The 13,230-nt window shown below is 38.1% G+C and overlaps 1 protein-coding gene across 2 annotated transcripts in view; it reads left to right on the top strand.

The window, feature by feature from the left end:
- MORN1 (MORN repeat containing 1) overlaps positions 1-13,230 on the top strand; it is a 108,048-nt gene that overhangs the window by 44,050 nt on the left and 50,768 nt on the right. For both annotated transcript variants that reach the window (XM_038376328.2, XM_043499796.1), the window contains one exon: positions 11,192-11,325. In XM_038376328.2, the coding sequence (XP_038232256.1) occupies positions 11,192-11,325 (134 nt within the window). The remainder of the gene's footprint in view (positions 1-11,191; positions 11,326-13,230) is intronic.

Raw genomic sequence — 13,230 nt, 5'->3', positions numbered from 1 at the left:
TCCGGAAAATGAAATGAGGTCTTGTATGGCAGCACAGTCCATTGAATAAGGCACTGGAGTGTGAGTCAGGAGATCTGGGTTTTAGTCTCCGATCTGCTGCTGATCTTCTATCTTACCTTGGGCAAATCACTTCACTTCCCTGTATCTCCATTTTTCCAGGTATAAAATGGAAATAATAATTACATTCCTTATAAAAAAAACTTTGAGAACTGTGGATCAGGCCCTATAAGAACTAAGTATTATTTTTTATTTATTGTATCAGATCCTCTACCTCAAGTTCAGATGCGATTTTGGCAGCATTTACATAAAGAATCCATATTCTGAGTGGTTAATAAGCATCTTGTCCTGAAATCACAATGTTCTGAGGTTTAAGTCTGGGAAAATATATATTGTAAAATAATGTAATTCTTTTAAATAGATTATTGACTCATCTCACAGTGGAATTACTTGTTTTCACAAAGTGCTTTGCTGTGGGAGAAATTCACCTATGAAAAAGGTGAGAGAGATCTCCAATGCAGTGAAGTCCGTGTTCAGGGGAGATGGCAGCTCACTGTGGAGTGAGTGCTCTGTTTTTTGGATCAAAAATAGAATCTTTTGGGTCCTGTTGTCATTGAAAAAAGATCTTTCTTTTAATTTTAGCAAAACATAAATGTTTTTGAAATTTTGAAATTCAAAATTTCTATCCATGATTTCTTTATTCTCTCAGTACCAAATAAACAAGGCTTGGTCTCTACCCTGAAGAGCTCACAATCTAGATAGAGGTACAATGCGTGTTGGGGAGCAAGGGAAAGAGTTAAAGGTTCCAGGAGGGAATATGCTGTGAGACCCAGCTTGGAATGGGGACTCAGTGTATTCAAAAGGTGTTGCTACTGCTCTGCTCCTTAGTTGTGGCTATTGAGGATTCCCCAGGGAGCTGTGGGTTTCTAAGCTCTACCATCACAGGACTTGGTACTGGTGGGCATGTTGGGGAGTGGATGCCTGGTAGTGGTGATAGAGAGCCCGTTCCAGTGGGTTTGTGGTGAGGTAAAGGAGGGCAGTCTGCCTGCCTTTGCCTCTGCCCACCTGCAACTGTTCTGCTGGCTGCAGTTGCAGAAATTTCGGAAGACCAAGGGTTTTTTTAACTCCTCCTCTGGCATAGTTGGTGCTGGGGACCCTGTGTTTTTTAAAATTTTTAATTTCATGTTAGGATGCAAAAGCTGTCATTTTTGTAAGCACTTGATGAAAAACAAAATTTGGTGGCAGTGAAGTAGAATAGAACATTCTCAGCCCTAAGTAAATGTTCACAGATCCATGGGACACAAGCTCCTATGCTGGGTGGTACATGAGGGTATATGACCCCTGGTCCAACCAGTGGTCACTATAGTCACAAGAAGACTGTTTATTTAACTCTCCTTTTTCAGTTTCTATTGTGACACTTAAGAGATATGTCACAGTGCACCAAAGCATTGTCCTGCAAGAAGGTTGTATTAAATTGCTGCAACTCCCATGATACAAGTCATTCTTAAATTAGAGTAAGATTGTCCACACATGGGAGTTGCACTCATTTAACTAAATGGTTTGAACCCATATAGATAAATTGGTACAACTTTCTCATGTGTGAGATCCAAGTTCCAACTCTTTAAAGTACTTTAAATCATTCTCGATGCACATCCTTCTGGCTAAAAGAGTTCCAATGCAGTCATGACAGCTATCCAGTCTTTGGACCTCATCCTGATTAGTAGTAGATTTTCCCCCCCTCACCTTTGTTCATAGGTATTACAACGCATACAGTATGTTCAGTAAGCTCCATGCCCTGTGGCAAGACAACTCGGATTCAACGGCATGAATTAAGGATGGAGTAGCAGCCTTAGCTCTTAATTTCATAGTTTTTGTCAAATTAAATTACAACCTTGCTTTGACGTATCATAGGGTTTTTTGTTTGTTAATTGATATTACCTTTTCAGGATTCAAATGGAACATAATTTTATAAGTTTACGGTTGATTGAAATCTCTGTCTTCATTGTTTCATGTTTTTGAGCCAGCAGTGAAAGCAAACTATTTGTTAAATCTGTTGCCTGTGTTTTACATTAGAGAAGTTTGGGTTTTGCTATTGGAAACATGCAGTGTTTTCCTTATGGAAAATCTGGCAGCTTTAGCTCTGTGTGGCTCATTTTTTATTATAGGCAATTTGAACACTTCTTTCTAACATCAGCTGTATTTTTTAAGCAGTACCAAGAGATAAATTCACCTTAATTATATTTTTAGTTTTTAGATATATTAATTAATAGAATACCAGTTTGGCTATGTCAACAGCTTTCCAGACAGGATTTATGATGAACAAAACAAAACCAGTTTAAGCAGTATTAGCAAAGTGGGCCTGGGTCCTAGCTAACGATACCAGTCCTATGCAATTTACACCAGATGGAGCCATTTCAAATGAAAAAAACAGACAGTGATTAGCCACTAAGGGATCTTTTGTGCCAGGTGCAAATTTTATTCTGGTGGCATCATATTAGATTGATGTAAACTCGTTGTCTGGAAACTAAACTAGAAACAGACTTGTCATTTCTCAAAGCTTACACTAACAAACTTGGTCACTAGGTATCAAACAGTTATCTGTCCCAGAAGAACTCTGCAGCTGAACTGTATTCGGGATCTTGCCATTTCAGAACATTGGCAAAATACAGTAAGTTTTAAAAAATTAATAGTTTAAACTTATTTGAATGTGTGTACTGTACATGTATTTTCCATTGTTTGACTCAAATGACATTAGCATTCCACATGTTAGCAACCAGGCATAGCTACAGACGTTGTTTAACACTGGCTTAAATGGAATGTTTGTATTTTATATATATTACAGATCAATGTGCAAAATACTAAATTACTCCTTGGCCATTGCCTTCAGTTTCTAATATGGTCTCCAGAGGCTTCCACTGGCACAGTTTTGCCATTGTCTTTAACACTTACAATGTTGTCTCCTTGGGTTTTCCACTGGAATGTTTTCCATTCAGTGTAATTTGGAATAATCAAGTTATCTGACCCTGAAATAAGGGTGTGTAATGGAAACACCAACTTAATTTAAACCCAAAGGCATACAAGAGGCATTACTGGCACCTTTATACTATTGCATACATAGCAACTGATTTGTTAGCAGAAGGCCTTTGAAATATGGCCCAAGGGATAGAGAAGTGTTCAAAACTGTGATATAAGGGCCAAAGCCAATATAGTCACTATTTATCTTGCACTTTTGTTAAAATATTGATTAGTGCCAAATGTTTAACGTACATTGGTAAGGAGTAACCTCCCTAATACTAAACACTGCAAAAGTTCAGTTTTATTGTCCCACAATTTTCTAGCACTCTGCTTATTCATTGAGTGTGCTATACTGTGGAGTTTGGGGTCAAGCTAAGTTGCTGGGTTGAAAGCCACTGGCAAAGATGGTGAATTTTATGGGGGAAAGAAATAAATAGAACATAATATCTTTCCCCCCTCCTCCATGACTGACAGTGAACATACCCTAGAGAAAATCCTGTCCCTGTGTGAATGATATGGATATACATATTTTGCCCCAATGTTTGTATTGTCCCAAGCAATCTGGACAGTGTCTCTCTTTGTTTCTTGGCCTTGCCTTGAAAGGTGCTGAGCCACTCCTGCAAGGTGTTGATCAGCCTTAACTCCGCTTCACTGCAATGGATATTCAGGGTACTCAACCACTGTACAGATCGGGTCTCCACACAGGAGACGATGTTAATCAGTTGTTTACTTTAGGTTTTGGTAATCTGGGACGTGATCTAAAATTATTTCTAAACTTTGTATTTCATAGCAACAGTTTGTTCCATTTGCCGTAGTAAAAGCTGTGCACCGTTAAGCTTATGTAAATCCAGTTTGCCTGGGTTTCTGGAAGTAGTGTGGGGGTGTCAGAAAACTGATGCCTATATTTGTTGATGGCATTATATTTTCTGGACTGAACCTCAAAACAGTCCCTGTGATTCAGAGGTTGATCCTGACTATACACCTGAATTAAGAGGTTTGCCAACAGAAATGTTTTCTTGTTGCATGTTCCATTTACATTTCTGCCATATCAGAACTCTAGCTGTAAGGCAAGCGCAAACCAGCAGCTTTCTATTATGGTAGTAGAAAAACATAAGTGCAGAATAATCTTGGAAAGAGAGAGTGCTGGTAACTCTGAGTTAGGTGCAGTACAGAATGTGCAGTTTTATTTTTAAAAAATAGCTCTTTAAAAGCACAGTATCTCTAAAGTAATAGAATATTCAAGAAAAAAAACGTGACAGATGTTAGTCACGTTGCTTAGTGCACTACTGCAAGGCACTCAGGTACTACGGTGATTATTGTGGTATAAGAAGCTATATAGAATACAATACAAGTTTTAGCAGGATGTTCTTGAAAGTGCAGGTGGAACAAACAGTGCTCTTCCTTTCAGAATACCTTTAAAGAACCCTGTGCAATGACAAGCCTCTCTTTAGAAACAGTGTCCTCTCAGTGCTAAAGAATAGGAAAAAGATCAAGATTGCCTTCTGTCTTTTGCAATGCTACAGATTTATTTGAGTTTCCTGATTTAACTCCTTTGAGCCAAAGCTCTCCCTTGTGACCCTGATTCTTGCAAAGTACTGAACGCCTCCTGCATGGTGCTAAGCACTCTGAAATCTGTAGGGGTTGAGGGCACTCAGCAACTTCCAGCAGGAATTCAGTGCCATACAGGATTGGACCTGATATTAGTGTCTTTGGTACATCAATATATCCCAACGTCTGGTTCCAGATATTCATCTGTATTTCAAGGGTGGGATCTGCAAAAGTCTTGGAAAGAAACTGATACGATTCAGGAGCACAGGGTGCCAGTGACTTTCAGTAGTACTTGTGCTCTTAAGTAACTTAGGTACTTTTGAAAATTTCAAACCATATTGTTTACTTTGTAATGATGGAAAATGTTGACACCTGGCATAAAAATAAATATTGTGTTTACCTCCTGTATACATTAGGCTAAAACCCTATTGTTAGGAACAATCCTGCATTAGGTAGGAAGGTGGATTAGAAAACTTCTGAATGTTTTCTTTCTTTTTCTAACATCTGTGTTGAAGTAAATGAAGCAAGACTCTGAGATTCATTTAGCAGAAATTCTTGTGAAAAGAATTTTACTATCATTTTGCCATTTGACTGTATGTATAATGTAAAGAGAGGTGGCATTGAATTTGTTGTGGCTTATTTTGTTTCTTTTTGGTTATAGGGTCTGTGTTGTGCCTACAGAGTATTTGTACACACAAACACACTTACATGTACAAATATGCACTTTTGTCACAGTACTTGTGTATATTTTGCACATGCATTTACCTATTTGTACATGCATACACATACTTTGCAGGCATAACTTGGGTACCAGTAGTTCATAAGGGGATCATAAATGTAGCTTTTACAATTGTATATACCGCTTTTCAGATGGTCTTATATTGTAAATCACAGTGTACGTATGTTTAGGGGAATGATCCACATTAATGTATGTTCTGCCCATGGGAAAGTGACATTGAGGTGATCCCCACTGTAACTAGAGTTAAAGAAATAAAGCTTTATAATATCTTTTTTTCTAAGTCCCTCCGTATACTTGTTACTTAATTTGTCTTGTGTTCAACTTTTCTCTCTCTTTCCCCCCACCCCCGACCAATCTTTTCTTTAATGAATGAAGCTTCTTGGTTAATTGAGTCTAGCATTAAAGACTAATGCAGTGTGTCTGGTCACCTTTAAATGAGACATTTCTATTACCCCTAGGACCAATAACATTTTATTTTTTTTAAAAAGTTCACTTAAATGAAGAAATTATTACAGCATTTAGATTTTGCTATAAATAGCTAATAACTATTTACACCCCATTATTAGGTGTCACATCTGCAGTTTTACAATAACTTCCTTGTCACCCTAAGTGAGGGTTGCTTATTGCTGATGATTCCTCCCCCACCCTCTCCCACACCGTCTAGCTTGATGTCCTACACAGGTGATTAGTATGCTATCATAGAGTTGGTTGTAAAAAGATAATTAATTGACATTTCACTCCCAGAGAGGTCAAGCTGCCCTATCTTCTGTGGTCATTATGAGCCCAGTTATCTTGCTGGCACTCACCCCCCTGAGGTGACAGAATGACCTTTATCTTGCTGATCAAGTCATAATTGTCATAATTAAAATAGACAAGAAGGGAGGATTTAAGGAGTAACTTGACAGTTTGGATGCTTTAGCTCTACTTTGCTTTGCTTAAGGATGTGAAACCAGGGTATATAAATCTTAATAGGAAGATTGTCTCTGTCTGTCTGTCTGCGGTATTTTTAATGCATCCTTCATGACAGTATCTCCTCTGTTGTTGGTACCTGTTTTGTGTAGTGTTGTCAGCAGTCTGGCATTACAGAGATATGAATGAAGATGCCAATAAATAAACAAGGACACAACGTTTCTGAGGTGACCAACATGTGGAATCCTGCCAGGCAATTTGAAATCATAAGCTTTAAGCACCTTTCTTTGATCAGTTAGTTTTTCCAATGTTAATTCAATCACAGTTTCTCAAATAGTTTTAGGGCACGGAATCCATTTTAATACATAAGTTGTCTAAACGTTAGGGATTCTGCAGATGTCAAGGGGACTCTGAAAAAAATCAAATAGGGGAATGCCACAACTGGAGAGCGATATAAGAAGGCAAGAGGGGCCTGAGAAGGAAGAGGAGGGAAGGTGGGAGGACTTGGTTATAGATGAGCAGGCAGTTGAAGTCACATAGCACCTAGGTAAGGCATAATTAATTATTTCAGTTTTGTATACTTAGTACCAAGTGGAAGAAGGGTTAGATTACTTAATAGACTTTTTTTTAGCTCTTAACAGCTATGGTACTTAGTCCTTTTAACGCACTTTCTCTCTGTGCTAACATTAATTAATTAAATAATCCTCAGATCCCTGGTGAGGTAAATCAGTACTATTAGCCTGATTTAGAGATGAGGGAACTGAGGCACAGAGGTTGAAACAACTTGCCAAAGGTCACTCAGTGAGTCCTTTTCTCAGCCAGGATTAGAATTCAGGAATTGCTGGCTCTTAGTTCTTTCCCAAACCACAGTGCTGTGTCTCCTCAGCCCTTAATGCATGGTTTACATATACAAACATGAAATACATAATGAAGGATAAATATTAGTTATTGGCAAACCTCATGAGGCTTAATTCAAACACTCCTGCAGTAGTTTGGAGGTTTATTCACATTTGGACCTTCTCCACTTCCTTCCCTGGAAGGTCACTGGCACCTCTTCCCTCCACATGATCCTTCACTCTAAAAGGTGTGAGTTTGGTCCAGAGCAGTTATTTTTTCTAAGATTGTTTCCCCATCCCTAGTAAATATTATACCAGTTTTTTCATTAAAATGCAGTATTAAGGGTGCTTTTTCAGTGTTAGATACTTTATTGAAAAATGTATTGCAAAACAGTTGTCAATAAAAGGGGCAGTCAAATTTAGTGGATACAGAGTCCTTATTGAAACTATTAGTGCATTAAGAAATTGAAATTATGCTGCACGCAATATGATTCCCATTCATTGCCCAGAACATAAATACTGCTACTACAGCAAAAGCTAATGGAGAGAAAGATGTTAGTTAAAGAATGTCCTTGCAGAAGTAAAGCCTTAACTTTTTATAATGTCGTTTAATGATAAAATTAAGGCACCACAGAGATAACTGCATCACTTGCAATTAGAGGCACCTGGTTTTAATATTTTTTTCCTAGGATAAAGAATTGTAACTACAAAAAATTGCTTTTTTTCTCTCTCCTAGAAAACTTTAGTAAAATTTTGATACTTTTTAAGCTTTGTTCAGGAAATAAGACAAAGGCAATCTTATTCCTCTCCACCCTAAGCACAGAACACCCCACTCTATGCAAATTATTCCTTCCAGGATGAGAAGTTACATATGAGGGCACCTCCCAACTCCTAGACATCATGTTGGAATGTCCCTCCAGAGTTCCACCGAGAGCAATCTGTCTGCTGATTTCAGGGGAAAGTGGGTGTAGCCAGAACAGATGTGGAACACTCCTGCCCTGTTCTCATTTCTAGCTACTGCTCTTCTTGTGTGCATGGAAGTATAAATGAAGTTTTGGAATAGCCTTCCAAGGGAAGCAGTGGGGGCAAAAGACCCTATCTGGCTTTAAGATTAGACTCGATAAGTTTATGGAGGAGATGGTATGATGGGATAACATGAGTTTGGCAATTAATTGATCTTCAACTAATCATGGTAAATAGGCCCAATGGCCTGTGATGGAATGCTAGATGGGATGGGATCTGAGTTACTACAGAGAATTCTTTCCTGGGTATCTGGCTGGTGAATCTTGCCCATATGCTCAGGGTTTAGCTGATTGCCATATTTGGGGTTGGGAAGGAATTTTCCTCCAGGGCAGATTGGAAGAGGCCCTGGAGGTTTTTCACCTTCCTCTGTAGCATGGGGCACGGGTCACTGGAGGAGTCTCTGCTCCTTGAAGTCTTTAAACCACGATTTGAGGACTTCAATAGCTCAGACATAGGTGAGAGGTTTTTCGCAGGTGTGGGTGGGTGAGATTCTGTGGCTTGCCTTGTGCAGGAGGTCAGACTAGATGATCATAATGGTCCTTTCTGACCTTAATACCTCTGAATCTATAAATGACTACAGTTCGGTTCTTTTTTGTTTTAAGAGGAAGGGAACTGCTGTATACTCCATGTTCTTATGGTTTAGAAGACAATGATCACAATTTTCACATCTGGCTGCCTAGAATTAGACTTTTAAATCCATATTTAGGCACCTAAATAAGTGTCCTGATTTTCCAATTTGAAATTTCATTGCAATGAATTGGAGCTTGTGGGTGCTCAAATCCTCTGGAAATTAGACTACTTTTATTTAGGTGCCCAAATATAAATTTAAGAACTTAACTTTAGTCACTCAACTTTGAACATTTAGGCCAATGTGTCTGATTCTCCTCTCACATAAGTTTGACATCTGTTTAACTCCATTGACTTTAGTGCAGTTATACTGCTGAATTGTACTAGTGCGAGATTAGAATCAGCCCTAATCTGTTGAATACAGATAGAAAAGGAGAAGCTTTCACCAAACATCTTTGATTTTTTTATTTAAATTTGTTAAATATTTGCACACATTAAAATTAATATTTGACATAATTATGTTAACCATGGAAATGTTTTGCAATGCTACATTGGATAAAATATGATCAGAGATAATTGAATTCCTATTTTTCCATGTCTCAGGTCAGTTTATGAATGATAAACATGGCCATGCTAGTCTAATGAATGCACCATGTATGTTTTGTTGACTTTTTTATGTTAACTAAAAAATAAGGCATTTAATTTCTAGACTCTTTTTCTTATTTTTCTACATGTTGATGCCCTGACTGACTATGTTGTTGCTTTCCTAGTCAGTTACTGTGGAGGTTGCCCTTCTAGACAAGCAGCGATACAGATTAACTTGATCACTATTTTACACAAAATTTAAGAGAGGCTAAACCAGGCAAACAAGACAGGCATCGTTGCTTGAAAACATGAAGCAGTTAACCACCTGTCATCTCAGCCATTAACAAAGGAAGTTAAAGAACTAAGGGAAATAATTGTCAGGTGCACATCTGGTTTTCATGGAGGGCTCCAAGCTGCAAGGTGCTCAGCAACTCCTGGAGGTACTATTGAAATCACTTGGAGTTGAGGGCACTCAGTGCCTTGCAGAATTGAATCTGTGCTGTGTAACTACTGTAATCTTCTTGGGCAAATACACTGTAGCGTGCATGGTTTGAATACTGCCACTCATCTTTCCGTAGCCTCCCATTTCTATCTCTGTGTTTCTTTTCTGCCAAGCAGTCGATGTTTTTTCCTATAGCATTCCTAGTAGAGACATATCTACAGCACTACCAAATTCCTCACAGTAATACTTTGCCAGAAGAGCTACAATTAAGTAGAGATTGAATTATTTGCATACTGTGTATACTGAGGTGGGTGCACCCCTTAGCTATAGTTTCCACTTTGCAACGCATCAGTCAAGATGGCCAGCAGAGACAGCTTCCTGTGTCGGAAACTCTCTGCTAGTGGAAGTGGCTTCACCATGCTTCAACTGTCCTCCCTCAGTCATCAGTGTAATGGGAAGAAAATGGCATTATAGAAGTGGGGCAGAGCATGGCAGAACAGATCTCTACTATTCCCAGTCCTCCACTGGTGTAAGGCCTGAGAGTCCTTATGCGCATGGTGTTAGTTACAGCTGTTCCCTTGCTCCTCTAAGATATGCGAGGGCAATGTGGTTTAAATTAGGGGGACACAACCAGCTCTCTGACAGCCTCCTCTTCACTGTACCTGAGCAGAGCTCATAGAGAATCTGGCCCCATGATTTCTAATTTCAGCTATACCACTGAGTAGTTGTGTGACCTTACTCTAGTCACATAACCCTCTGTACCTCAGTTTACATCACTGTAAGTGGGCCTAATAATATTTATCTGTTCTTCAGGGATGTTGTGCGGCTTTTTTAAGGTCTGGAAAGTGTTTTAATATCCTTGAAATATATTTATTTATTTGCTGTTGCTGTCACTCTTAATTAAGGGAGAATACATGTAAATCCATATTAGCTTTTTGCAAATGTTTGATTTGTTTCTATTATGCAGAAAACACTTGCTGCTTCTGAGCATAACTACTAGGTTAAGCAAACAAAGCACTTTCCAATAGCCTGGTCTTGCCATATTTACTTCAGCCAATTCCAAGTCATGTAGGCAGTGCCATAAATTAGCAATGTAAAACATCTTCTCTCCTGATCTCTATCAGATACAGATGGTCACAAAGAAGATTCCCCCTCCCCCTCAAATATAAAAACTCATCTGCTGAGTGAATTACAAGACTTTAGAAGGGTATTAAATATATAGATATCAATAAAGCAAGGTTTGATTCTTGTCTTGGCACTTACATGAAAGGCAAACAGTTGAATATAGTACAGTACATTTAAGTCTTACAATATCTACAGTATATTACTTTGCAAAAAATATAACAAGACCCAATTCTATCTGCCTTATTTATTTTGAGTGTTATCTTCACTTTTTGAGTATTACTCAACGTGAGTCAGAGTGGCAGAATCAAGCACAGAGGGAAGCATTAGCAGCTGTTATGTTAGTTAATTATGCTCACAGCATTTTGTTGCTGGTTTCTTAAATGTGTTTCCTTTGTCACTTTTCAGGATTTGAAGGTGAAAGTCTCTGTCCTCCAGCCAGTCAGAGAGTGGAACGTGGCTGTGTTGTTTTCAGAAACATCATGCTTGCACCTCCTCCGGCTAATTATCAACCATTCATGCTTTTGGATGAACTAAACAAAGTAAGAAGACTTCATTATAAAAGATTTTTAATTTGCCCCAAGCAAACTGGACACTTTATCAGCTAGCTGTCTCAGTTCCCTCTATAAATCAATACTGTTAATTCATCCTTGCAAAATCATTGGAGAATTATACAAGCCCAAGCACCAAATCTTCTCTTCCATTGTGATGATGTCAATGGGAAAAAAAATAACTGCTTTTCTCTCACACAAAGAAAAATGCCAGCATGAGCAAGTCAAATTTGGCAAGGCAAGAATAACTAATGTTAATTGTTAGTTAGGGTTTCACTTCCTGGCAACTTTGTCCCTCCAGATGCCCATGTTAATCAACAGCAGCAAAAGAGGACAACCATCAGTTCTTCTGAGATCTGCAGAAATCTGGTGCACCATAATATTTTTTCTGATATAAACAAACAAGTAATTAGTGATAATGTACCTAAAAATGCAGGGAGAGACTGGTTTTGCACACTATCTCCAGTGACATCTTCCAAATGGTGATATTTACGGAGAAGGCGCAAACATTCACCTACATGTTGAACAAAAGATAATGCGAGACCATGATGGTGACCGTCTGTTTGTTCTCATTTTCTAAATATGATTTGCAAGTCCCCTGAAAAGTCCATATAACTTCCTGCAAAATCTGACAGTAGCTAAAACTTACTTATTCTTTTGCAAGTTTTTTGGGAAAAAAATTACGCATGGACTCATAGTTGGTGTGAAGTTCATACAGATTACTACAATATTAACAAAACTTACAGCTTAATATGTTCAAAGCGTGGGCAAAGACACTCATCTCTGTAGATTTTCATGTGTGTTCTTGACTCAGCAGCAGCTGTAGAGCCAAAATGAAGAATCCATAGTATTGATAGGATACTAATGGTGTAAGATTGTAGACTGTGTTTGAGGAGGATAGTCTTGTGAATAAGATGCATAACTGAGTCTCAGGAAATCTGGATTCAGTTCCAGCTCTGCCAGCAACAGTGGCAAATCTCTTTTTCTCCCTCCCTTTGTCTATCTTGCTCATTTAGGTTGTGAGCTCTTCAGGGCAAGAACTGTCTTTTACAATGAGACATTGATCTCAGCCAGGACCTCTAGGCACTTTCATGACAGAAATAATAATAATAATTAATAAATAACCAGACATGAGCCAGGAAGACCACTCTTCCATGTAGAAAACTAGAGTAAAACTACAGTGCAAATATATCATTTTTTCAGTGCAAACGGTATCCTGTATGAATAGATAACTTCCAAAATCATTACTTTTGACTGCTTAAAAAGCTCTCTTTAGATTAGATTTGAGCCATAGTAAGATATAATGCTGACAGTTCCTGAAATCTAAATGACTGTAAACTAGCCTTAAATAATTGTAATGTTCAGTTGCTCACTTATAATCCTTGTGACAATAAAGAATATAAGATAACATCTCTCCTGTGAAAATCACTAGAATTAAAAAACAGAAAAAATATCTGACTCAGGTAATGCTCCTGATCATAACTTCCCTGGCTTTGCAATATATCAGTTCAGGATGGGACCTAAAACAATGCATCAGAAAAAAAAAAGACAAGTGAAACTAATCAACCTTTCAGCCTTGTGAAATTCAAAGTTTCATACAGCAATACAAGTAGGCTCTGTAACACAGTACAGTGTGAATGTGGAAAAATATTTAAAACAATTATTCATTTTCTTAAGACTTCCAAAAATAATTTTTTCTAGTCTACTGATGTTTTTAAAATATCAGCCAGTCAAACACCAAGAGCAAAATTCTGTGATCAGCCATAATGACTTCAATGGAGAAACTGAAAGGAAGACATTAATTTTAAAAAGTGAAATGACATCTGTAGGGTTGCACACAGAGGTAGCATTTGGCCTGCTATGGTTTATAAGATACCTTTAAAAGATGGTAGGATA

This window comes from Dermochelys coriacea, chromosome 18 (genome assembly GCF_009764565.3).
Source record: "Dermochelys coriacea isolate rDerCor1 chromosome 18, rDerCor1.pri.v4, whole genome shotgun sequence".
Taxonomy (NCBI): domain Eukaryota; kingdom Metazoa; phylum Chordata; order Testudines; family Dermochelyidae; genus Dermochelys; species Dermochelys coriacea.
Note: the sequence above shows the minus strand (reverse complement) of the source record. Positions and strands in the feature narration are given on the sequence as shown.